General features: G+C 37.7%; 1 protein-coding gene across 1 annotated transcript in view; it reads right to left on the bottom strand.

Moving 5' to 3' along the window:
• Positions 1-501: 501 nt before the first annotated feature.
• ATP6V1H (ATPase H+ transporting V1 subunit H) overlaps positions 502-26,419 on the bottom strand; it is a 51,219-nt gene continuing 25,301 nt past the window's right edge. The window contains exons 10-14 of the mRNA XM_037379959.1: positions 23,613-23,791; positions 22,711-22,836; positions 19,717-19,818; positions 15,005-15,118; positions 502-2,736 (exon numbers count right to left, since the gene is read on the bottom strand). Of these exons, the coding sequence (XP_037235856.1) occupies positions 2,676-2,736; positions 15,005-15,118; positions 19,717-19,818; positions 22,711-22,836; positions 23,613-23,791 (582 nt within the window). The 3' untranslated portion in view covers positions 502-2,675. The remainder of the gene's footprint in view (positions 2,737-15,004; positions 15,119-19,716; positions 19,819-22,710; positions 22,837-23,612; positions 23,792-26,419) is intronic.

The following is a 26,419-nucleotide window of genomic DNA, read 5'->3' as shown; positions in this document are numbered from 1 at the left end:
CTACTTTTTCTCTTGGGACCATGGATCCAAGGCCTTCCAACACCTACAGATAATAGGCCTGCCATGGGATGATCGGAGATAGAGAACCCACAGCTGGAAACCTGTCTGCAGCTCCCTGCTATGCCAAGATCCCTCCAGGACACAGTGTGCACTCTGACTTCTGCAGATCTCTCAGCTCCGCACAGTCCAAATTACTGGCTGCACAGGAAGGTCCTCCACAGCACCCTGGCCAGAATTTCCCAAGCTTCTTACTGTACAATCTCGGCACAAACTCCTCAAGATCATAACCCTTGAGCCACCTTGATGTTACCATCAGGGGATGGAAGTCTCATGCCTTTCGGGTTTCACAGACACCAGAGGATCAATACTGCACACTGATGTAAGTGAAACATCACCATCATTTCTTCTTCTGTATCCCAACAGACTTCTAACTAAATGGAAGGGAATTCCACGTACCACATGGTGTCGAAACAGACCACAATGATTAAACTATGCACAGAGTAAAACTAGCAAAGCAGCAGAGAGAATTTATTTGTACAGTACATGAACACAATATTTAGATGTTTCAGGACAATCACTGTAAGCAACTTTGTTCATAATCCATATTATGAATAGCCTGGTTATTTCTAGCTCCCAAAAAAACAGGAGGGGTTGCCATCAGTAGCACACATCATCTTTACTCATACAATGCAAACCCAAATCCTCTTACCAAGCAGTGCTTCACTGCTCCCTTCAGACAAGGAAACAACACAAACAAGGAAACAACATCTGGTTTTGAAGATGAGGGTATATTCCTTCCCCACTAATGTCCTGTCATGATTCTTGTACCCAACATTACAGCTGTAACCATAGGACCAACCTTTTACAGCATCTTCAAGAAAAGTCTTAGGCTATGCTTACATCAGCAAGAAGCATGACAAGAGAATCTGACTTGTAGAGCAAGACATTTGGCATTACAAATCCAACTTTCACTCTGCATGCACTTCTAAGGGCCATACTTCAAAGAAAATCTTACCTGGTGTGGTGGACTGAACACTTGCCAGGTAGCCAAGACACAAGATGTATGTGCTGCAGTTCAGCTTTATCAGAGAACCACCCCATTCATGTACGGACAAAACCATGCAATGTATACTGAAGTGTGAAAAGCAGGGAAGACTCAGAAATTTATTTCAAGAGCATTCAACCAACCCAAGATAAAAATGGCAGTGTAAGTGCACCCTTGTTCTCCCAGCAGCTTCCCACACCACCAGTATCCCTCATCACTCTGTGGGAACATGCAGTGCTGAGACCAGATCCAGATAACCCTCACTCCAACTAAAGTCAGTTTAATTTTTTTCAGGCTTCAGCATCTATCCCCAAGACACTAACTTCAATATCAGAGCCTATGCCTCCCCCTATGCAGAAGTAAGCAATAGTCATTAATCTACACAATCCGATTTTAATTAAGCAGGCCAAAGAGTCATCAAACTGTCATCCCCCAAATGTCTTCTCTCTCCATTGCAACAGTGGTCAAGTTCTAGTTATATATGATGAAAATCCAGACTAGGTAAGAAAAGTTTTTCCGATTGGTTTTTTGAGGTTTTGTTTGTTTGGGTTTTTTTACTTGATGACGAAGTACCTTAAGGTTCCTCAGAGACCACCACACAAGACTACCAATGTGATTAAGTCATGTTCTCTCATACTTTTTTTCATTCTAAAAATTAACTACAAGAATATTAACTGTTTGGTGTTGCAAGTGTGTGGAGACAAGTTCCTATATTTGCGACAAGACTGTTTTCACATGCCAATTCAGTATCATCAATATTTGATGCTTACATCTTTTTCACTATCAGGAGCTACAAAACACAGAGAAGACTGACAGCCACATTATTTGGCTCAATATAAAGGAAATATAATAGATTTTAGAATGACACCAGAACCCTAACATTTACCAAGCATTTTCAATAACAAAACCACCCCATGAAATTCAAAATTCAGTTACTGCACATTTGTTACCAAAAAGCTTGATCTCTGACCTACAGCCTTAATATTGATGTTATACAGCTTGACTAACAATCTTAAGTCTACCAGTTTTCACTAGGCACGTTTTCTTTTCCTCTTCTCACGTCCAAATTTTTTAATGTAGCCTCTAACAAGAGGGAGTTACCCCACTCCAAAAGAAAACCCATACATTTGCTTTTATATACAAATTGAACACTGCTTTGAGACTTGGTATGCACTTTAGTACTGAGAGTCAAAATTTCTCAAGCTACTGCATTTCCTGCAGAACACCAAGTCATAGCTTTATTAATTTGTCTGGAGACATACAAGGACTACTTGCTTTTCTTGAAAGCAGCAACACTGATAACCTGCTAAAAGAAGAGAACATTTTTTCTAGGCTAAATATAACATTGGATGAATATCCTTTAATAACAGTCTTTATTATGAGAATAAATACATAAAACAAATGCAATATATTAGCGACATTTCCTCATATACATTCAGAATATAACAAGCAGCTAATAGGCATAATCATCAGAACTAGTTGAACAAATTTTTATAAGCCAACAATACTAGAGGAAACATGGAAAGTTTACGCACTAGCAGCACGCAAAGAACATGTGATTTCAGTGTTTCCTTGATATTAATTTAAAGACAAACATACTGTAGCTATAAGCATGAACTGACAGAAGTGTTTAGCTCCGTGCGGTGGCCGTTTGAGGTTGTTCTGACTGCAACTGCTTTCCAAGGTATTCCCTGAAATACAACAAAAAAATTAGATTGAGAAACATCCTGGAGAGTGGGGAATAGGAGGATAGTGGGGGGGAAGTATGAAGTAGAGAAAGAGGAAAAAGCTTTAGGTTTATAATTATTCCTTCAAATAATGCTTGCTGTCAATAGTCAACTGGAGCTACTATGACAGTACCAAAGCTTTAGGTATCCACCATCAATCCCTCTGAAAATAAGGTATGAACTGAACATAAACAAAACTGTCTGGAAAAAGGCCCAGTGGTAATATTTAGAAGTCCTGGCAACTGTCACAGAACACCCACGAAGCCCACAGATTTTGCTTGCTGAACATCAGAATACATTAGAAGCCGTGGCAAAGTATTGAAAAGGATCTCTTCCCATCACTCAGCTGCATGAGCACAAGTAATAGCCATGAACACATTGGCAATTTAACCCAGGCTAGCGAACTAGACACTGGCTGAGAAACTACATGTTCAAGCTGGAAGAAGAAAATATATTCAAGCCAGGCCCACTGTATACCAACACTTTCTTTCAAAAGAGTGTTTTCCTCACCCATATTTTGAAGTACACTAAGTCACTTTTTTTCCATACCTGTACTCTCAACACTGGAACAACCACCCCCCAGATCCCTAGCATTTACCTCAAGCAACAATATCTAAATTCTATGGAAAAATACTGCACAATTCTGCTGAATGTTCCTGTCTTTCATTTTCTTCTGTCAAAGCAGCTCAACATTTCACAGAACTACAAAGAAGCTGAAAGAGGCCTTCAGTAATACCTGGCTTGTTGCTTATTATAGAAAATAAACTTCAATAACTGTACCACTGTATCAGCTGAAAGAGAGGTTTCAGGACCTGTGAAATGTAGGTGTTCTTTTTACATTGCTGATTGAACACTTAACACCACACTTTTTCTTAGTGCACAGGTGTTTCAACCTACACAGGTTAAACGTTAGAAGCGGTTCAGAGAAATTATGTTCAGAATGAAGTTATTTTGGAAAACAAAACAAAATACACCAAAAACTCAAGAGTATGCATTTTTGCTTTACTCAAAAAGAAAAAAAAAAAAATCAGTTCTTATTGCACATTTTAAAGGCTAGTTTTCAGTTTAGCGACCTGTTGAACAGCTGTTCCCTAGGCATTACTATTCCTATAGCACAATGAAGTTTAGCATCACAACTGTACCACCCAGCAGCATTTTTTTCTCAGTTTTAAAGTTCAGCATCTAGAAAAGCAAAATTCTTATGAAGTATAATGTTAACTTCAAACTCCACTAGCAAAGAAGATAACACAGGATTTGTATGCTGAGCCATACATTATGATTTAGCACCTTCTTTCATGGCTTTATCAGGTGTTGCTGCAGGTTCACAGTATTTTAATGCTTGGGCTGCACTCAACAGATATGACTCTCGATCATAGTAAGCAGGTTATCACCCTCAAAGTAGAGACTCCTGATGGCAAAGAAGGAAATGAGCGGCTCTCTCGTGGTTTTGCAAGACCCAAAATTGTACCACCAAAATAAACAGAAATTGACAGCCATCTAAAAACACCGCTAGCCACTATGGAAGGGCTTCCAAGTTCACCAAACCTTCTTCTGCTCCCTCACTGGTGGTTTTTTTCTTCATTTCACATCTATAACATGTACTGATTCTAGCATTTCTTCTCTAACATCCAGCACTGAAAGCAAGTGACATTTGCTGCATACATGGCTCTGCTCACAGCATCACAAGCCTGCAGTTACTTATTCTTAAAGCACACATGAACCATTTTGAATGTGAAATCCTTATGCAACTACTTTGCAGTAGGAAAATCAATTAAGCTAACAATCCATACCAGTACTACTATTGCAAAGCTTACACTGGTTCAGGTGCATGCTAAAATCCAACCATAGTGCACTGTATTCAGCAAGAATCTCTGAGAAGGCACAGCAGTAGCATATTTTGTAGGTACTTAGTGCCTTAACAGACATATTCAACGCATAAGGACATACAGCGGATAGTACATTATCTTCCCTACAAAACCTTTTCTCTCAGCCATTCACTTGCAGGTGTGAGGTTTAAGTCCAGGGACAACATCAGTATGTTACCAACATTCTCATAGTAAATCCAAAACACAGCACTGTACCAGCTAGTAGGAAGAAAATGAACTCTATCCCAGCCAAAACCAGGATACTCATAAAATTAGAATTACCTTTAAGAACACAAACACTCAACACATTGCACTATAAAAGCACATACAATGAAAGAAGAACAGATCTTGACGCCAAGATAACAAATCACTGCAGAAAACATTCAAAACAGCATCTGACAGATTAGAGTTGCATGCTACAATGGAAAGTAATAAGGTATTAGGCTTGATTTTTAAAATGACAAGCTATAAATGCATAAATTTGACCACTTCACCTTATTTTAATCTTATTTTGTAAGTTCCTCCATAAATTCAGAACAAGACCACCTGTACCCTAACAAAAGCATCATGGTTGGTCTTTTGCAAGTACATCAAGTTTCTAAGATGTTTAAACTCAGAAGCAAAAGTATGAGATACATGACTGTGGCCGCTACTGGCAAAGATTCACGCGTGCCTCCTCAGCTCATACTATAGACGAAGACAAAACTGCTAAAATTTGACATAGTTGAGCTTTGGGGCCTACATACCCATCGTCTTTCAATACACAACCTTACCAGTGATACCTTTTCTCCCTTCTAACCAGGCCAAGCAAATCTGCAGAATGTCACTCAATAGGTGTTCTGCAAGATGTACAAAATTCAAGTAAAAAGTTACAGAAAAAGAGCAAAATACCGTCCTGCCCAACAATGAATTCAGTCATCAATTCTTTCCACTAGAAAGCTGCCTTTTACCTCGAGTAGGCACTGCATTATTGTATATAATATTGCAAAAGCCAGTAAGAAGTAGTGAACAATTTCTCAATACAAATACAGCAGCTGTCCAGCCATCACATAAGGCTCATTTTTCTTTTAAATCATTTAAAAGGATGAAGGGAAATTAAATTCTATGTACCAGCAGTCAAGTAATATTGAGCATGTTTACATATAAATGCTTTATTCCTTAACTGTTTTCCAGAAAGGAAAAGTTACCACATGCTTAATGGTGCTCCCTCAAGTCAATAAGCATCCAGAAAAGTCTGCGCTCTCCCACATAAACAGACTTACAATTAAGCATGCCATTTTGGTATACTACCCATGCTGGGATTGTAGAGGTGAACTCCATGGATACTTTCAAGGTACCTTGCAACAGTTCTAGTAGCATTTATGTGGAATTAGCACTAGAAACCATGCAACACAGAACAGGGCATCAATTTTTCCTCTAGCATTAATAATCAAGATGTAAAGTTCATCGAGTAAAGGCCCAAGTACCTTAAAAGTTCAAATTTGCAAGTTTAGCTCCTTGCAACAAGTTCCACTTCAACTGTTTTCCTCACACTGGAACAGAGAGGCATTTATAAAGGTCAGTATTAGCCCCCTTCTGACTGCCTTCAACGCAAAAACATCCTTATTGCAAAGGAATAGAAGGTGGCCCAGACAAGCCTGCATTTATACTTAACTGCATTCAGACTTAACTGCATTCAGACACATAAATTCATACAGAATCAGTTGTTTCAAAACCGCAAACCATTATGTCTGTGCTGCACAAAAGCATCAAAACACACAAGCATAGTACCTCACTTTTGAGAGTAACTACAAAATCCTCCATTTCTCCACTAACGCCAGATCAACAAAACTTGTAACAGCACATTTTATCACTTCCCTGGTCATTCAGAAGTCTGACAGTGAGGTGTAAGTAATTTCTATTTGCAAATTAATCTTGTCATTCATATTAGAAAAAACAAGTGAGATTCATTCCACATTAGCAATTACCCCTTCTTCAGGGCTATCTTTAAACACACATTTTCCACAGTTTCCAAAGTGCTTTTTCCAAGAAGAAAAGGAAACTTAGAGCTGAATATATGAATTTGTTGCATCTCAAATCCTTATTCTAATTTGTTGCTTCATTCTATTTAATTGATTTTGTTGGTATATGAGAGACACTGACACATACTTCAGTGTCATAGTGCACCAAATGCTAAAAGATCATTTAGGAAAAGGCACAAAGGACTGAACAACATGTAAGCCACCAAATTCAGTGAGTACAGGATAAGGAGAAAATTGCAAACTGGCACAAGACCCTACCTGAAAATTTTACAGTAATTTCCAGATAAAGGATCAAAAGAATCACTGTTGACAACAATCAATCTACAATAGACGGGTAAGTTTTAACATACATACAACAGATTTCTAGAGGCCGTGTGCTAAAAGGAACAGGAACAGTTTAAGTAGTACTACTTCTAGTGTTATACTCCAAATTCCAGTGCAGTTAGATTTGCCTATCCTTTAAAGAAAACTGAAAATTCTTCTTTTTAGCAGGAAAGGGAAGAAAAGTGATGAAGCACGGAAGAAAGGAAGGCTGAAATTTTCATATTCTCTTTTCTAACAAGATTTATTTAAACCTTGCTTGCAATTCATTAAAGAACCAAGTTATCAAAAAAATATTTGATGGTCTTGAACATCTCCAATTTCTAGCTTGTTTTAGCAGACTGAGGTTTTTAAGAGGCAGAACACTTTTCTTTGACAAAGAACAATATAAAAATACTGATTTTATTTTTCTCTATCTAAACATAAACCTAGAGTCCCATGCTTTTCAAAGTGAAACTGAAAAGGTAGCTCTAAAGAAATTCTTCACCTTATGAAAGAGCACAGAAATGTAACAAAGCTACAATAAAAAGTCTGCCATATGACTCAAGCCACCTCAAAGACATTGCCAACATACACTGTTACAGAGAAAATAAAGATACAGGGAATATAAAGATACGACAAATAGTTAAACAAAGGAGCTCACAGGACATACAGCAGATTGGTAAGTTTGAACAGATAGAACAGGTTTGCTTGCCATCTTCACATTGTATTTCTACTATGGATCTAATAACGTGGATTTGTTGAGAGAGACAGTCCAGTTTTAGTAATTTATTGTAGCTTCACAAATAGGTATTTGAGTTACGCAGCTGACGTAATTCCAGCTCTAAGCAGGCTAAACTCTCCCTTGAAAGCATTGGTCTTGTGTTACACTGCTGCAAAAACAACTCCACAGATGCGGCAATCCCTGGAACTTTCTGAGCAGTAGACACGAAGTGGCAACACCAGGACAAGGTTGCAACTGTCTCTCAAGCCCCCATCTAATCCAGTGGACTGGCACAGCCACCCCTGAACCTATTCCAGCCATGTATGCCTGCCTTTCTCATAGGGCGCTCACTTAGGCATTCTGCTAAGACAGTATTTTTTGTTCACTTAACTCTCAAGTTAGCAGAAAGCAATTCACAAGCTCCCTTGAACCTGGTTACTGCGGTGTCAACATTAACATGTGGTGAGTGAGAGAAAGGCAGAGAGAGGGGCCACCACAGATGCATTTGCCTTGCCACAGAGCCATGGTCATGGAAGTCAGTAAAGAAAATAAACAGGCTCAAATCAAACATGAAGCTATGTTAATATTTGGTTACTGAAATAAAATATTAACATGTTGTACTGCTCAATCAGAAATTATACCAATGCATATTATTTTATATACAAAATATATGCTAGACTTATATGTATTTTTAAATATACCATATATATTTTATACATTACAGCACTGCTCTTCACAGAAGTAAATAGAAATAGTACAGCTACGAAAGCTGTAAACCAAAAAACATAGACACACAGTCCTAGAGAGCTGGGCTGGGAAGACTGCCCAAACTGGCGTTCTACCACACAGGAAAACTGCAGCTCTCTTCTGTCACTTCTTTGCTGAATGCAATTTTCTTCCTTGACTCAGTCTATTAATGCAACACAAAGTATTTCAATTAAAAAAAAAAAAAGGTGTTAATAGTGATAAAATATGTCTATTGTACCAAGTAGTGCTGAAGGTAAGCCAGAACAAACAAAACCAAAGAAGAAACAAATGTACGCAACAAACTTTGACTAAACAGTTTGAGCCTCTACCACATTATCAAATTGAAGTTTTTATAAGTTATTTTTCAGTGGAACCATGGTGATTTTCACCATGTATCTCCTTTACCAATACATGTGGCCTTGGATCTCAAGACAGGAAATATTGAGAATTGCAGAGATTTTTGCAGTATTTAGTGTAACAGATTCCACTTAACATTTTGTTCTACCTGTTTGAAAAAATGTCCTAGGTGCTGTTCATCTTAATGCACTTTCATTATTCACAGTAAAGAGACGTTCAGCATTCTGATACGCTAAAACTAAACAGCTTGAATGGTTGAGCAGAGAAATTATAAATGTCACATGAAAGGGGTTTTGGTTTGTTGTTTTGGTTTTTTTTCAAGCGGAGCCTGTCATCATCTGAATATGTTATTAATAAACAATATATAGATTATCTCCTGAGAACTGAGAGCATTATTTATAGCTTTGTTTATATGGTTTATAGCCCTCCTTACGATGTGACATGCAAAATCAATGTGTCTTCAGAGACACTGCAAGAACCTCCTTTTCACTCAGCAGTTTCCCTCAAGAGAGAGGTCTTGTCTATTTTTTTTGAAAAGTAATACTAGACTTCCAGTTCACAACTTTATATATAAAGCTATAAATAAACAGCAGATCAACAAGCCTCTGTTATAAGGCTATCACTTAAACATTCGATTAGACTTTAAAAGAAAATAACTCTGAAATTCAATTCAATATATGCCTTTCTATTAGGGAGACAAGGTATGCACCACTTTTCACTTATAAGATGCACTATGAGCTAACACACAAAGCAATTTGTGAATTAAAATAAACCAATTTGACTAAACCATGCAACTTGGTTTGAAAGTGGGTTTGTATATAATCAAAAGATTTTGTTGCCACAATGAACAGTAAGCAAGCAAAATGCTTTCAACACTTAAGAGCTTTAAGTTTGTACAGTGTATTTCAGAATGACAGACTTAGATCATGTTTAACTGAATCTTCCTATCAGGAAATCAAATCCTTAAAGTAAGACTAATCAGAAGCGACACTATCAAAAAGTTACTTTTTTGGCAACATGTTTTTCAGCATAGCACATAAAACCAAACAATTTATTTGAAAAAAAGACAATGCAAACTGAGCAGGATGTTTGATATTTGCAAAATATTTGCTCCTCATTAACAGAAGCTCTATAAATACTGAAGTATTTTACGAAGAGTGCAGATCTCATGACACAAAACATGATCACACTATGAAATCCCAGAGAGCATACACACAATATGAACCATAGTCCCTACTTGTACGGAATGAAGCTTTACAAGAATATGTATCTATGTTCAAATAAAAAGATGGAACACTCATACTAGTTATCAAGTGTGCCTATAACTAATCGGTTTTTTGCCTAACTTGTCTCAATTCAGCTCAAAACAGTCCTCTTAAACAAAAATTAATTTTCATCAAGGACACAATCTATTGTCTCAACCATTTCAGTTAATTAACTTCCGTTAACTACTAAAAAGGAGCTGTATTGATGATGAAGGCCAAGAAACAAGATAATGCAATCAACTGTATTTATCACGTAGGCATTGTTTCCTAGATTTAAGCCTGCTCTATCAGGCATTACACACGATTGAGTGTTGGGACATGAAAAAAAAAGTGGGGGGACACACACTTTATTGCTGCCAGTTAACTATCATTGCACCTTGCATTTCTCACTACTAAAAGCAAGCATGGTGCAAGAAGCTATCTTAGGAGATATATGGGCTTTGGAGAACAAAGTTTATACCAAAGAAGAATAGTGACAAATGCTGAATATTCAAAGCTAACTCTATAGAACAACTTCTAGATACAGCACACTCCAAGTCTGAGGCAGTTTCAGATTTTTGTAACATCTCTCTGCATAACTAGTCACTTTTAAAAATGGAAAGCAAATAATTTTGTCCGAGATGTGCACTCTGAAAACCATGTATGAATCTGTTGCACAAAGCTTACACAAAGTTGTTGCTTCATTATGTCATTTATTAATTTTACTTCCAGTACCATACTTGATCGCATATCAATAACGCATCCTAACTCCCATTGTTCAGCATCCACCAACATACTCGTATTTTCCATGTCAGTATCAATTCACCAAGTATCAGTTTATTCTAAAAGTCTGCCTGTTTAAAGGAAGTTTATAGCTCAGAGTCTGCACAGGTGAAAGGACCCTGGTGAGATGAGGCATCACACCTGAGCCCAGAGCTAAGAGATGCAATCCCTCCCTAACAGCAGTTCACTACTACACTGTAAACAGAAAGGCAAGGCAACACAGTCCAGTAGTTTAGTCAATAGCAGCAACTGCCAAAAGATGCTATGAGTTCTCCCATTATCCTGACTCAGCCAGAGGAAAAATACGTTTGCAATCAGATCCACTGTGGTTCCATTAACACTTGTATGAATACTGAAAAACATCTGAGCCACAAAGGTTAAGCCGCTGCACTTCATTTTACATTTGTGTAAACAAAGAGCACACAAAAGCAGTCTCTGCACACATCAACTAGACTGGATATCATAATTCTTTTTTGTTTCTGACCTCTGATCCCCAATTCCCAATAGTACTGCTGCTGACAGAACAAGTAAAAAGTAATATGCTGCACTTACTACATGAGTCATGAGCAAACTTGCCTGGGCCTAACCTCACCAGAAGACAAGCAAGTGGTGGAAACTAACACGCCGTGACCTAATGGCCACTAAGGTCATAAATACATCACACATTAAATGCAAACATTTAAAATTCACCTGTTATTTTAGTGAAGTAATAGAAGGTTGGAATTAAGCCCTTTAGAATGAAGCTAGGAGACTATACATTCACAAATCTTAGAAGATTATTCCAACTGCTCAACTTCAGGCACTGAAACTGCTCTACGCTGCCCTGAAAAACAACCTGCTTCTCTCCATTTTTCACAGAAGGAACCTGGGCTTCTAACTGCAGGTGCTTTGAGTCACAACATCCCACCCCTGAAGTTCAGTAAAATGTTGTGCTGTGAAGCACATGAAAGGCATGTGCTCCATCTGTAGAGATTAACATATGTAAGTGCTGTCAGTTTAGAACTTAATGATTTGATTGTTTTAAAGTCTGCATCACTAAAAACATTGCTCCAACCAGCACTAGATTCCCAAAATCAGTTCCTCATACTAAAATGGTGAAGTTGGGTATTGGCTCTGAACACCAGCAAAGACAAACAATAAGATGACATTTCTCATACACAGTCAAAGCACAAATTGAACAGGACACAAAAAAATGTGCACCACCATCACCATGCCAAACTCCCCCATCTGCCAATAACAGGGTTTTATCATCAGCACAGGGTGCAGTGACTAACAGTTCAAGTGAAATTAAAACACAGGATTGATTACCGTTTAAAGACATTCAAGTGATGCTGAAAAGATACCTTTGCTCCCTGCTTCATCAAGTGCCTGATCATTTAACATGCAAATGTAACTGGAATATTTCACCTCAACTTACCTTACCTGAAAAGCTGACAGCAGTTACTGCTTTTGCTAACCTAGCTTCACCATTTAATAGAATGCCTGACAGTCTTGATTTCCTCCCATTTATCCCTGACTTAAAAAGCCCTAAGGAAAAGCCAGCCGAGCAGCCTGTAATGAACTATTCAAATTACTTAGGAGTTAATTCTCTCTGAGTTATTAGTAGTCTAATGATACAGCTGCATTTTAAGCAGAATACCACTTCAGCTGCCCCATGACACTCCCTAGGTTCAGGTACCAGAAGTTTTCCTTACTCTGCTGCTCCAGGCGCAGCACTTGCTCAGCCTGGTAAAGCAAGCCTTTACTTTCTAACCCTTCTCCTGGTTAGCCTCCAGGTCTAGGAAGAGCCTGACTACCGCTGTCACACATGTGTCAGAGTAATGCAGAGCTGTTCTGTGCCAATTAAAGAAAAACACAATTGCTCTGAGTGAAATAACTGGAATTCCAAAACACATGGAAGCAAGAGGGAAAATGGGAAAATCCTTATTGTTTCCCCAGCTCTGAAGAGCAAGGTAAGCAAAACCTTGAAATCGCTGTGTAATCCATCTTATGGCAAAGCAAAGCTAAATAAGTAGGCACTGCACTGTGCAGCCGTCAGGGGACTCTGCCCTCTTCTCCCCACACAACCTATGAAACAGAAGAGCTCCTGACACACAGCAAAAGCCAGATGTATACGAAGACAGATCTAGCTTCCCACATACAAACAATGTGTAATTTCCTTAGCTCAAGCCATCTGATGTCCATTCCAGGGGGAACACTACTTTGACAAATACCAGCCAAGGACAATTGAGTCCCAGAGGCTTGTTCCAATAAGAATTAAACAAGAACATATTCCCTACAGAAATTACAATATGAATCTGAAAATGGCACTAACTTAAACAGATTCTTTTCACTGACACCTCTGAAAAGCTGAAACTAACTTAATTGCAATCTCTCTCAGTCTTATCGCTAAAGTTTCACAAACTGAAAAGCAGGCACAGAACTGTTCATGCCGTTAAGAAACCAAGACAAATCTAGAAAATCTGATGTGATGTTTTTAAAATTAGTATGCTTAAGTTGAAAATGAGAAAAAGCCAGGTTAGGCATCCAGAAAAACTTTTACTATCAGCGAGGTTTGTGCTGGAGAAAAGCCAGAGTTTTACCACCAGATTTTCAAGACATGAGAACATAAATAAGACCTGTCACACCTGCAGAAGGTAAATTCAGTAACTAAGCCTTCCACACTGACTCTCTATCAGCTACAGCCTGTTTATAATACTGAAAATGCTCCAAATATATAGGGCGATATATAAAAATGACCCAAAATTAGGTTGCACATGACCACATGTTTTATCTCCATTTCCATACACTCAGAAATTCAATGTTATTTACCAAAGTCCTTATAGGTGAAAAATTCTAACTCTGGATTTGTCACAGTAGATTACTTAAATGTGTAAGTGTTTCTCTGCTATAGAAAGTTCCTACAGTATGAAAAAAGGAGGAAGTAGGATAAAATTAACCTAACACACAAGAGAATCAAAACCCATATTCTTCAGAAGAAAACGGGGAAAACTAGCTTTGTTTTACAGAAAATACACTGCAGGGAGACGAGACAGGAGCTTTCTGTCAGCCTTCCTAGCCTGTCTTCTACATTAAGTAGGCAACTTAAAGAGCCTGTCAGAATGTGCTTGATAAACCTGAATCCCCTACCACTTTCACACTACATCACTACCCAGCCTTTTAAAAAGACCACATTGTGTCAGAAGCAAAAAAACTGACATAAGTTATAGGTGCTTCCAAGCACCAAGCTCTTCAGAAACAAAAGGTTATGTAAGTTCAAAATTAAATTAGTTGCTTCTATCTCAACATCTATGTTCCAATATACTCAAATGTACTGTTGCATTTTATCTTTCTCTAAGGCAACGCCAAATTGGAAATATGAGCTTTGGTGAAATCATAATTAATAATCAGATTAAGAATTTCTAATTAATATTTGTACCTCATTTTAACTTACACTTAGCACACCTAACCAGTTTGGCAAGTTATACAAAGTTGTTACATGAACACTGAAGTTTTTTAGAACTTCAGCCCTTCAATGCTTGTTTGTAAAGGTCCTTGCTCTGTTGGAAAGGCAGCATCACCTATCAGCATGTTCTGTGGCAGAACACGCCAGGACTTCAGGGGCTTTGGAGCTTTATTAGAGAACTAGTCAACAAACAATGGAAGAAAAACCTTGCTTCAAATGCTATTCTCAGCAACTGATAAAAGAGATACCAGCCACTGATTTTCAACTTCATCTAACCAACCAGCCTCTAAGTTTCTGCCACTCCAGGAGCTCAAAGAAAAGTTGTACTCGCACCCCTTAAAATGACAGCGTGGAGTCAGGGAAAGGACTAGAGCAAAGGACAACAATGCAAAAGAATGGTCAGGCACGCACCTTCCAAAGCAACTGCCAATTAAGTACTTAAACAAGTGCAAGGCTAAATCACAGCTCATATTGAATATTAAGCAGTTCACGTAAGTTAAAATATAATGTTCAAGTGAATTACTCATGTAACAATCACGTAAAGCGAAGCTACCCAATTCAACTGCAACCAAAACATACAGATAGACTAGCTAAGATCTTGCACATCGACATCACAGTGCTCTATCACAACAACTGCAGTCTTACCCCATAAAAGTTATTCCACCCATAAAGAAATCTACCATCTTGAACCCTCTCTCCATGCTCAGTATTTCTCACTGTTAGTATGTTAAATAATCTTCACATACCAGTTGTGAACCATCAGCTTCTGCACAGCCAGTAGTGCATTATAACGAACTTGTTGGTCTTCATGATGCATGTGGTTCATAACCAGCTGTTTACCACCAAGTTGTTCAATCACTCTGAAAAGAGAGGAGCGGAACAGTTTTTTTGACATTACTTCAGATTCTGAGTAGCTATCCTGTCGAACCACTTCATGTGCAAGGCATTAACAGGTTAAGTTCACGTCACATAAGACGTATACATTAGGAAATAAATACTTTTAACAAAAGAAACTTATCTGACATGTTATAAATGCAGATCTCTCATCCTACCTACTGACTTTTTTTTTTTTAAATTCACAACATCAGAAAGTGTTTGTACTGGACTCCTGTTTGGTAAACACTACCTACTTCCATAAATTTTGAAACAAACAACAATAAAGAAAGCAGACCTTTTCAGAGAGGGTTATTTACTTTATCCAGCTTGCTAAAGAACTTAACATTGGCTTGAGAGGGTTGGCAGGGTACAGCACTATCAATTATTATTTAGGAGGACGTAGTACCCTCTCCCCCATAAATTGATGATAACCAGGTCACTCCATTTTTTGCAAGAAAAGTCCAAATCCTCAGCACTGCCTAATCCAGAAAAAGTGCTTGTAATCTCACCAACACCTATTAAGCCACCCACCTGGTACTCCTCATAGTGCTTTTTGCCATTCAAACTGTACTAGAGCCACAGCTATCATTGTTCAAGATGCAGAACTGGCTGCTTAAAGTACCATTTCCAGAAAAGCGGTAAGCTTGAGCTGCATCTTCCACTACAAACTTCACCACAGTAGTCAGCCATAGCTTTTTAATAGCTGTACTAAACCCCACACCAAATACTGATGAAACTTTGTTTCACATCACAAATATATAGCTCCTTTTTAAAAAAAAAAAAAAAAAAAGGAAGGCAACACATAACCTGAACAAGTATCACCATCTAGATGACTCTACATGCAGCATTTTGGTCTCTGGTAACAAAGAACATTTGGAGAGAACTCGAGAGGAATACATAAACTGGTTACTCGCTGACTTGCATATGGGTTTTATGTTCTCCCACAGGTCGCTGAGTAGTTAAACATAATCCTGTTAAGAAGCTACTATCTGCATTTTTCTTAACCTGATGTTATCCTTCTATTCTAAGCTTGCATTAGCCATCTGCTTTTAGTATAGTTCTTTTCATGGACAAATTAATGCATTACTGCTGCACAACACATGTTTTTGTAAACTGCAGAACAGGTATAAAGACATAGCATGAAGACAAAAAAGAATTTCCCACTTCGTTTTATAAACCAGTCAAAACTATCCTGGAATGTTATTTCCCAACAACATTAAAACATCTAAGGATGTTTCATACAACAAGAATGCATTCAGAAAAGTGCAATTGTTTTAAGATGAAAAATCTTTACTAATGACTTCTTGAATTCGCGGTAATGTAACAGATTAAAAAAAGCTTTATGCCAGCCTTAGGCTGTCTCACATCTTTAATCATGAGTTAAATATAAAACCACTGCACACAAAGATCTTAAGTGACTTTTCCAACCTAAGTTATATGAAACATAAGAGGTTTTTTCCCCCCTCATTACAGGACTGACTTAAATACTTAATTTTCAGGAGTTGAAGTAAAAAAGCCATTAAACTCAAAAGCTTCCTTACACTAGAAGTACCTAAGAATCAAAATGAAAAGTTAAAATCCTATGATCACAAATGGCAATAGAGTATTTCCGATGACAATACATCACTGAAATTATAGCACAGATATGAAGAGTCAAAAAACAGTGTTACCATTCTTGCATAATGCTGTCTACTGGTACAAATCACTTCCCAGCTATGTGTTTTAGAACAAACGGTAAGCAACTGTGAGGAAGGTACATGGTGAATCCCATTCCTTCAAGTTCTAAATCTGCTCAAGTGCTCAAATCTGCTCAAAACTTCTAGTTCTGTTTTCCCTCTCCTCAACTCTGCTTACTTTACAGCAGTAATAGAGCCCAGTGAGCTAGTTACTGTATGTGCACACCTTCTGCAGGGACTGTTCCCCATAACAACAGTGCACTAAGCCAAAACAGTGGCAATTCAAACAAATTTCTGGATGCTGAAGAGCCAGATTTTAATACGACCCATTTAGAGGGAGAAAGGAAACAGATAACAAAGACAAATAAGAACAGCTTAAACTGTTATAGCAGAAAATACTAACAAAATATCCACACTACAGATCTAAAAGCAGCCTAAGGTGAAAGAGGGAATGCAATTAAACTGCTTCTGAATCAGCAGCTAAGGAAGGGAACAGCTCTAGGTATCAATCTCTTTGTACATGCAAAACAAAGCCCATGAGCTAGGCGTTCAGGTGACTGAAAAGTGTTGACGTTACACAGCAGCAATCCTTGGGCCACATGGAAGTTGTACAGGAGGTTGATGTTTAGCTTGCATTTATTTCAGCGACAGAAGCACCAATACCGCACTTTATTTCTGCTGTTGCATTGTCAGCAAATACATGTCGGTAAGCCTCATTAAAAGGCTCACGGTGCTATTGCCTTGAGAACTTGGTCCACAATGTGCAGTTTTAAAGGCAAATTAAAATTATTTAAGCTGACAACATTAGAGAACAGCCAAGTAAAAATGTAATATTTAGTTTAAGAACATTTTCTTTTGTCAGACAAAGGGAAAGGTTAGCCAGGTCTCTAGGTCTCTGCAGTTTGCAGCAGGTAAACTCAAGAGGTTTTCAGTTCTAATTCGCCTCTGCAATCCACTTAGGAGTGGAGGATAAACACTTGAAAGAAACAAAAGTATAAGACATTTGAATTCTCTTATTCTTCTAAACCAGCGAATAGCATCCATTCCCAAAGTGAGTCATGCAATGACAGTAGGAAATGCCAGCCAGGCGTGGGAGCAGTAAATGACTATATATCAAAAAGAATCACGGCAAGAAATGGACTATTACATGGGAACTGACACCCAGCCCTTAGGTATTTTAAGCTTTCAGTCCTAAAACTGCTGAAGTCATACTTGGTAAGAATACATCAGACTACAAAGGAAATTCTTTAAAAGAAAGTGATTGAGGCACTTTAGTTTGTCCATCAGAACAGGAAGCTAAATAAGCCAAGTCCATAAGCAGAAAGCAGCTAAGTATTAGAATTTGATACAGGAACGTGAGTTAGAATAGACACTTCTTACTTGCTGACGGCCACTCCTTTTGAAGGTTGATGCACTTCTGAACAGGTCTAACAGCCTGGGATCTGAGTGGAGCTGTGGTCCCACCAGCAGTACCCTTTCCCAACCACAGACTGAGAGATACAGGTCCTGTTCATCCACTTTTCCAACTTCGTAGCTTTTGTCCAGCAACTGCATGGCCATACTAGCCCAAGAATTACGCCACATTTGAGGAGATGTCTGCAAGCTCTTTAAAGATTATGGCAAAGGGCTGTATAAAATGGTTTCAGACACAGGGCAGCTCAAAGCAGGAGCAACCTCTATCAGTCCTTCAGCTTTGCCACTTGCAGGCAGCAATACAAGTTTCCACCTTACTGGAGGGTACTTTGCCTTCCCCTCCAAATATCAGTTGTCATAAATCTCTTTTGGAAGACACGGGAACTAAATAGCAAATACACAGCACTGCTTAGTACAAGTGGTACATACTCAAGACCTCTGACCTTTCTTAGTGGACCTAGAAAACAGTTTATTTGTTCCAATAATCTAAAATCTTCAGTTCAAATGTTTATAAGATTACAAGGGCAGTGAGTCGCTCTAAAGTGAACAAAATCTTTCTAGCATATATATGGCATTGGTTGGTTCATGATTCTACTACTGTCAAGATAGCAACCTGCACAAGAAGCATTCATGAAATTTCCAACAAGCCTAAAAGATCATTCTCATCTTCCCCATTAAACACTATGCAGAAAGCAGAAACAGACCACTACTTTGCTACAAAAACTAAGTCACATGTCCCTTTGGTTGACTGATGACCATGATTCCTGCAAAAACCAAAGGCCCCTTTCTACTTCTGTGGTCTCCTTACCTTACAGATGCAATTATGCAGCAAACATCTTTGCTCACAGGTTTTGAAAACAAAGCAAAGCAAGAAAATATAGTAATGTCTGTCTGTCTATTTTGACAGGAATTCAGGTTTACAAGAAACATTAATACTTTCACAAAAATGCATATTTGTATAGCTAAAAGAAAACATACCAAAATATAAGAGTGGTAACTCAATCTGTGTTAACATCACTGAAATTACAATAGCAATCGTTTGTAAGAAAAATCATGTCTGTGTAGTACTAAGGTCACAAAACTGACTTAATCATTGTTGAAATAGTCTATCCCTACTATAAGTTCAGCAATTATAGTCCAATAATCATAAAAGAGGGTAAAAACGATATGCTGATTAAATTATTGGCATCTCTTCTAATTTCCTCTGGTGTACGTCTTCTGCTTTAATCTAAACAACTTATTCAAGCCTTCTTTAGACACAGGTTCCCTTCACTGTTAAGGGACACTGAAAATTAATATTAAGTCAAAGATTTAGTTTGTTGTCTCTCATCTTATCTAGTTTGTGTTTTCTCACCTTCCCAGTGAATTAAACTTAAGCATAACCTCCAATCCTTATGTAGCATATTTTAATATAAATAAGCAAAAAAGCCACAGGCAAAGTAAATATACTCTAGCTAGTCTCTTGAATAACAATATAGCGGCATTTTTCTTACCGTTTCCCACGGGGATAGTGTCGTACATATTCGCCCACATCATGAGCAGCTACAGCCAGCACCTGTGGGTCATCAGAAACTTCCAGAAGTTTTGTCAGGATTCTATGAAAGAATTTGAAACAAGTCCAAAGTTTTGGTTTGAGGTTTGCTGTTGGGTTTTTTTGGTTTTTTGTTGGTGGTTTTTTTGGGTTTTTTTTTTTTTTTTTTGGGGGGGGGGGGGGTGTTTGTTTTTTGTTGGGGTTTTTTTTTGGGGGTGGGGTGGGGGGTTCTTCATTGTTTTTTCTTTTAAATCACTAACAAAGTAACAAAGCCTGTAGCCTGTAACCATTAAAATGCCTTACCAGTCACCCAACAGCAAAGCTGGAATAGAACTTTTTCCAAACTTGCAGCTGCACTTAAAACAATGGAGAACTTACCCTAATTAACAGAATTATTAAAAGCATTCACTAGAGTGACTTTAGTGATCCATGTGTACAAATACCTATAACCAAGGTTTGCAGAATATCTGGGTTTTTTTTTTTATATATTGGCTTTAAGACCAACAGGTCTGAGTTCAAGATAAGCTGTACTAACCAAACATACAAACATTTATAGACTCGGACAGGGGTGGGACACAAACACAAAGCCCACACAAGCCAAACAGATGCTGCTGCTTCTGTTATACAATAGAACCCAGTCGTGCTTGCATGCTGTTCCCAGCTCCTGCACTCAGGATCCTGCACTATGGATTCAGAAAGCAGTAAGGCCACATCGCTCGTGACACAACAAGGTGGGTATGACAAGCCTGCTATCCATCAGCATTTCCCCAACTCTGTTCCTCCCCTCACAACAGCAGTCTTGCTCAATACAGGATAGAAGGACAAGGAGGGCAGAATTTTATGCAGAACAGTGTTACACAGTTATTTAAAAATTAAAAGGCTTCCTAGCAGTTGAGAACAAAGCAGCACACCAAGTTCTTTGGTTTGTGCATCTGTGAACTTCTTTCAGTTCAAGACCATCAACTTTATCTCAAAAACATCATGCATTCAGCCAACTGTTGTGGTCTAAAAAATAGTTTGAGTTTGTAATTCAAAGACTGAAATGATGAAAGCTATAACTAATATATGAAATTGGAGTCAATTATAAGGTATTTTGTTAGCATGAACAGAAATACAGAGCTGTGAGAATTAGAAAACAGTTTCTCAACTCTTAATATTGTCTGCATTTTTTAATTATGTAGTTTAATCAGTTTTAGTGGAAAACAGCTATCAGTAGCACTGTTCTCTAGCCAGTAATGAGAAGGAGTAAAAATAATGACACAGATATAAAAGATTAGGCACTAATAATAAGTTTAAAAGGTAAAAGTTTAAACATAAACATCACTGGAAAGTTAAGATTCATCTACACTTAGTGAGATGACAAACATGTCCTAATCACAGAAAGTTAGTAACAAGTTGAAATAGGTAGGTAGGTTAAAAACTCAACTGGAATGAAAGAAAGAACATTCTGGTAAAATTAGATTACCACAGCCACTGCCTCCCTAGAGGCCAGAAAGTGATACATGAAGCACTTCTCATTTTAATAGAACTCCTAATTTGGACAATAAGTAGGAGCAGAAACTTGAATCATAACACTAATCAGAAGACACTGAAGATCCATACAATACTGTTGAACAAAATACAAGTCCAGCATTATTTGCTTCAGAAGTTAACAATGGTGGCGTGCAGGGGAAAAGAAAAAAAAAGTATGTTTAACAATAAGCTTAGAGTTAGAAAACAAGCAAGCCGACAGATAGGGGAAAATAAAATGATGTGGCTTGAAGCAATGAAAGGATTGTCTGTCAAATGCCTTACAATGCAAAAGAAAAGTTCTGAGCTGCAAGAATCTCCCCACCACATTGAGAGGGGTGAGGGCTGGTTATTATGGTTTTGGGGTTGGTTTTTTTGTTTTGTAGAGGGTGGGGGCATTTTTCTATTGTAGATCACTGTCTCTGAGGTAGCACAGGCATAATAAATTTACCATCAGTCCCAGATCTAGGAGAGATGAATACAGCAAAGCACTGCAATTGCTACAGGAAATACTTAACCCCAACATGAGTTTCAGGTTTCAGTTGGCAGCATCTTAAGTTTTTAAATCCACAGGCCTACAAATGTAGCAATATGCCCTCAGGAAGGAATTCACCAGACTTGTTTTGGTGAGGTTTCAGGGCAGACTGAAATGCACATAAAGCTAAGGATTAGCTTGCTTTTGCCATACCCACTAACATCTCACATACTACACTCAACTTCCTGATTTCTCTTAGGTCTGGCACTTAATGGGCAAATACTGAACAGGAAGAACACCACATATTATCAGTTAATGACAACACAGTTAAACAACTAAGAGCTCCTACAAACTATTGAAAGCCTAAACATCTTTTGAGTACATACTTTCAGAAGTCAACAAATAAGTCCTTGACTCCAAAATGGAAGATGAGTTTCAGCTTCACTTCATCTAATGATCTACGTACACCAGACACAGTACCAAGAAAAAACAAGACAGACTGCAACATAATGCAGCAAGTCAGATTTTTCCATGGAACAGTACCACAACTTCCAACCCCCAAGTATTCAAGACAGGAGTTCATTACTTCAATCAACACCACCACCACATAACACAAAACAGACTAAGGTACAGTAAAAACATTTTTAATTACATCAATTAGTACAGCTGTTTTTCAAGTGAAAGCATGAGGAGAGTCAATAGCACAAATCTGCATGCAGGTTAAGCTAGAGATACTCCTTCTATCATCATCAATACATTTTGACCAGTAAAACCAAATACACAATTCTGCTTTTGAACAAAACAAACCATACATGAGTAAAGACTATACATTCTATAAACAGCAAGATGTTCTAACTTGCTTTCATTCTAGACGTTATTCCCTGTTGAAATGCAAAACCTGTACTAGATATAAGTTCACTTAAACACAGAAAATACTAAAAAAATTAAGTGATTCAAGGCTTAAAAACTTACTTGAGTAGTTCATAATTTTTCTCATTTAGCCTTACAGCATTCTCCCGCCAAAACTTCTCAGATTTGTGTACAGGACTCCACTCCAGTCTTCCTGACTTGAGCTCAGAACTGTACTCATCAAAGGAGCTGCAACACAAAAGACCTAAATGAAATAGTGACTAAGCTTCTACAAAGAGAGTTTGAACCATGTGCCAAAGTCTATCCTGAACAAGACAAAGCTGGAGCACAACTATGACACATTTGGAAGTCACATTTCTTCAGAGCATGAGACGTGTTCTCTCTCTCACTCAGAGTTCAACACTTTAAAAATAAGGAAAGGCATGAAAGGCAAGAGAAAAATATTTTTTCAAACATACCCCTCCATCCACCCAAAAACACAATTCCCAAGGGGGAGGGGGGGAGAGGGAAAACCCAAGCCACATAACCACAGTATTAAGAAATTTAACTGGTCATTTTGCCTGTTTTCTAGGTTTTAATTTCCCCAACCAAGGATCTCAGTCCTTGCCTTTCATCCAATTAAATCTTGGACATGAACTATAACATGCAGTTCAATTTATGCACAAGACCAAGAACTAGGTAAACACTAGCAAAAACTTGACTTAATCTGGACAGCAAAATATTCTAATCAGGTAGTCTTCAAACTTAGACTGGAACTCCTACCAGATCCCTCTGAAGTCCTTTAACAATTTTTCAGTTACAAAGATCACATAGCCAAAAGTGAAGATTTCTTTTCTATTCAGCATGTAAATACTCAGAATACTAAACTCCTATATACAACTAGCATGCCCGTACACTCTACCCTATCAACTGTCATTTAGGTATTATGACTCTGTATATTATTTAGCCTTTTTACCAATGTTTGTATAATAGCTTTTTTTAAAAGTTCACACTGCAAATCTTACCTAAGGTCCTGCACGCTCTCACCGAGCTTGTCCAGTAGAAACTTGATATCTTCACTTATGTCTTCATCATCGTATTTCTGCTGATCCAAATTCTCTAGCTGCTTTAAAACTTTGCACTGAATCATGGCAAGAGCATATTCTTGGCGAGTTTCTCTCTCAGTAGATTTCTCTAACAAATTCTAGGGAAGTAAAAAATTTTACTGTAGTCTGTTTTAAGAACAGACTACTTTGAAACAAAGTGGTATTTTTAAGAAATTCTTACTGACTCTTTTGTAATTTAGTGACAAAATTGACCACTTCCCAAAATAATCTTTCAAAGTAGTAAAGTATGAGTCTACAACACAGTGGCAGCTTTACACCTACGTTTAGTAGCATAAATTGCCTAGGACTGACCTTACTACACTAGAGGAGTATTCAAGTACTCCTATCAGTCACTGCAGCAGATGAACTTTTAAAAAAAAAAGAAGAAAAAAAAAAGGCTCTGACTTGCAAGGTAGAAGTAATACAACCATATATGCTGAAAAGCACAACCACCACCTAAGTTTAGGTCACTTAGACCTTTTCTTCCTCCTGAACGGTATGCTACCTCGAATACTAGAAAGTATTAATTCACCTGCTTTGATAATTTTCCACATCAAATCGGGCTGACTACAATGACTATTCAAAGAAAAAGGGCAGCCTTATAACCCAAATCCCAGATTCTCTGCCATAAACAAATGCTTTTATCAAGGATTATAATTTTACCTTTCTGTGCAGCAATAGCATAAAGCAGGAAAGCCTTTAAAAAAAACAGACAAAAAAAAAACAAAACCCACACAACAATACACAGCCTGAAGTCATCTTCCCAACTCAAGAGTTACCATCTGGATTAGATCAACTTATATTGAATTTGGGAATATTCCAACTAGACGTTTTTATTCAAACAGAAGCTTATTGGTAAGACTGGAATTACAAGCACAGAATGTAACAGTCAAGTTCCAATGTCATTTATTCATTACAATTCTACTCAATTTATTCAGCTTCAAATTATGTTGTTCAACGCTAGCCACCTGCACTTTTTGATAAAGCTGAAAACATGAATTCCATATAAAAGAGAAAGTCTTTAATAAACATGTATTCACACAAATAAGCCTTAGTATCTACCAGAAATAAGCAATGAATCCATACAGAAGGAAGTTGACTGCACTCCCATTCATGTCACAAAACAGTTACACTTAAGGTTTCCAAGATATCAGATATCTTATTAGTCAGACAGAACAGTGCAAATAAATGTTAAAACTTGCAAACTGAAAATAATTCATATTACTGCTTTTAATGGCCACACACAATTAGCTTTAAAGGTGGAAAAAACCCATCTCAGTAAGAGAACCAAAGTAAAAGGTAATTTACAGTGAGTAATGCTAAATTATTTAAAGGTGCTAACAACAGCAAAAGAACTAATATTGAATCTTAAAAGACAAAATTCAACAAGCTCAAGGAGCAAGTAGATAACCAGGAATTCTTTGGAAACTAGGAGAATTATAGGCAGATGTGGAAACTACTCCATATCTCCTACCATAGTGAGATATTCAAGCCTTTTACAGTGAAATTGAAAGGATATGTTATGGAACTAAAAACATGAACACATGACTAAACAGAACGGATCAGTAAACTACTCAGTGATTAAAAAAAAAAGTCTTCAGGTATAAATTGAGTTAGAGGTAGGAAACTGACATAAAAGACAATAAAAGTATGACAAATGAGAAGAAAATAATTTTAATACGTAAAGAGAGAAAGTATTTGATGAAAATTAGACAGAAGTACCCAACACCTGTTGCTTTACAGGAAAAAATTACATTACACACTTCAGGCAATTAGCTTGTCAAAGAAGTAAAACAGGTCAAATTAGGAGAAATCAAGTAATAGAGAAGTTGTATGCAAGTTGTCAAGACTCATGGCACACCTTCAGTAATACACAGGCAGCAGGGATGACCTGGAGAATCCTCAAGCCTAGTCCTTTATGCAATTCACTTTTTTTTCCCCCCATAAACTGATACTGTTGGCCTTGCATACAGGAAAAGGTAGCAGAGGCAAAGTAGCCCTATTTTAATTTTGCTTCAGAACTCAAGAGGTCTGACTTCTAATTTCTAATCTTCTATTTCCTGGCTGCCAGTTTATTACCTCATTTTCATGTCAACACTAGTTTTTAAAGTTGGAGAAAGAACACAGCCACATTTATTTCCCCAGAGCTTTATACAGAACCATCTTATTCTTTCTTAGCTTTATTTATTGAAATAACTTGGCTTCATTTTTGTCTCCTCTTGCAAAACACACTAAATCTAAGATCTAGCAATTATTTTTCTTATCTTTTATAACCTCACAATTGGAAGAATTGTATATAAGCTCCTCAACTTCCTTCTTTCCCCCCTTGCCCCTTCCCCAAGCTGTCTTGCTATGCATCCCTGCTTAATCCTAACATTAAGAACCTAAAGAACACTGGAACATCTACAGAGTCCTGCACTGTAAGAACAGGCCCTACTGAACCTCATGCCACTGACCTCCTTCAACAGGATAAACAGCATATTCTTATGACCTACCTTATCCAGAAATTTTTCAAGTGGCAGATGCTTTTGGTTGGAGAGACCATTTAAGTCACAGAGTAAACATCTTCACACAGCTCATTATCGCTCATCAGCAGTCAGTAAGCAGCAATTCCCCTCTCCCTATCCTAATTTGCTTCCAACACCTACTACTAGAACACAACAGCCAAAACCAAACAGTTTCCAAGATCTGCATCTACTCAGGATACAAGTCCTGTTTTAAAACAG

Source organism: Falco rusticolus, chromosome 3 (genome assembly GCF_015220075.1).
Source record: "Falco rusticolus isolate bFalRus1 chromosome 3, bFalRus1.pri, whole genome shotgun sequence".
Taxonomy (NCBI): domain Eukaryota; kingdom Metazoa; phylum Chordata; class Aves; order Falconiformes; family Falconidae; genus Falco; species Falco rusticolus.
This window is presented reverse-complemented; position numbering and strand designations above follow the sequence as displayed.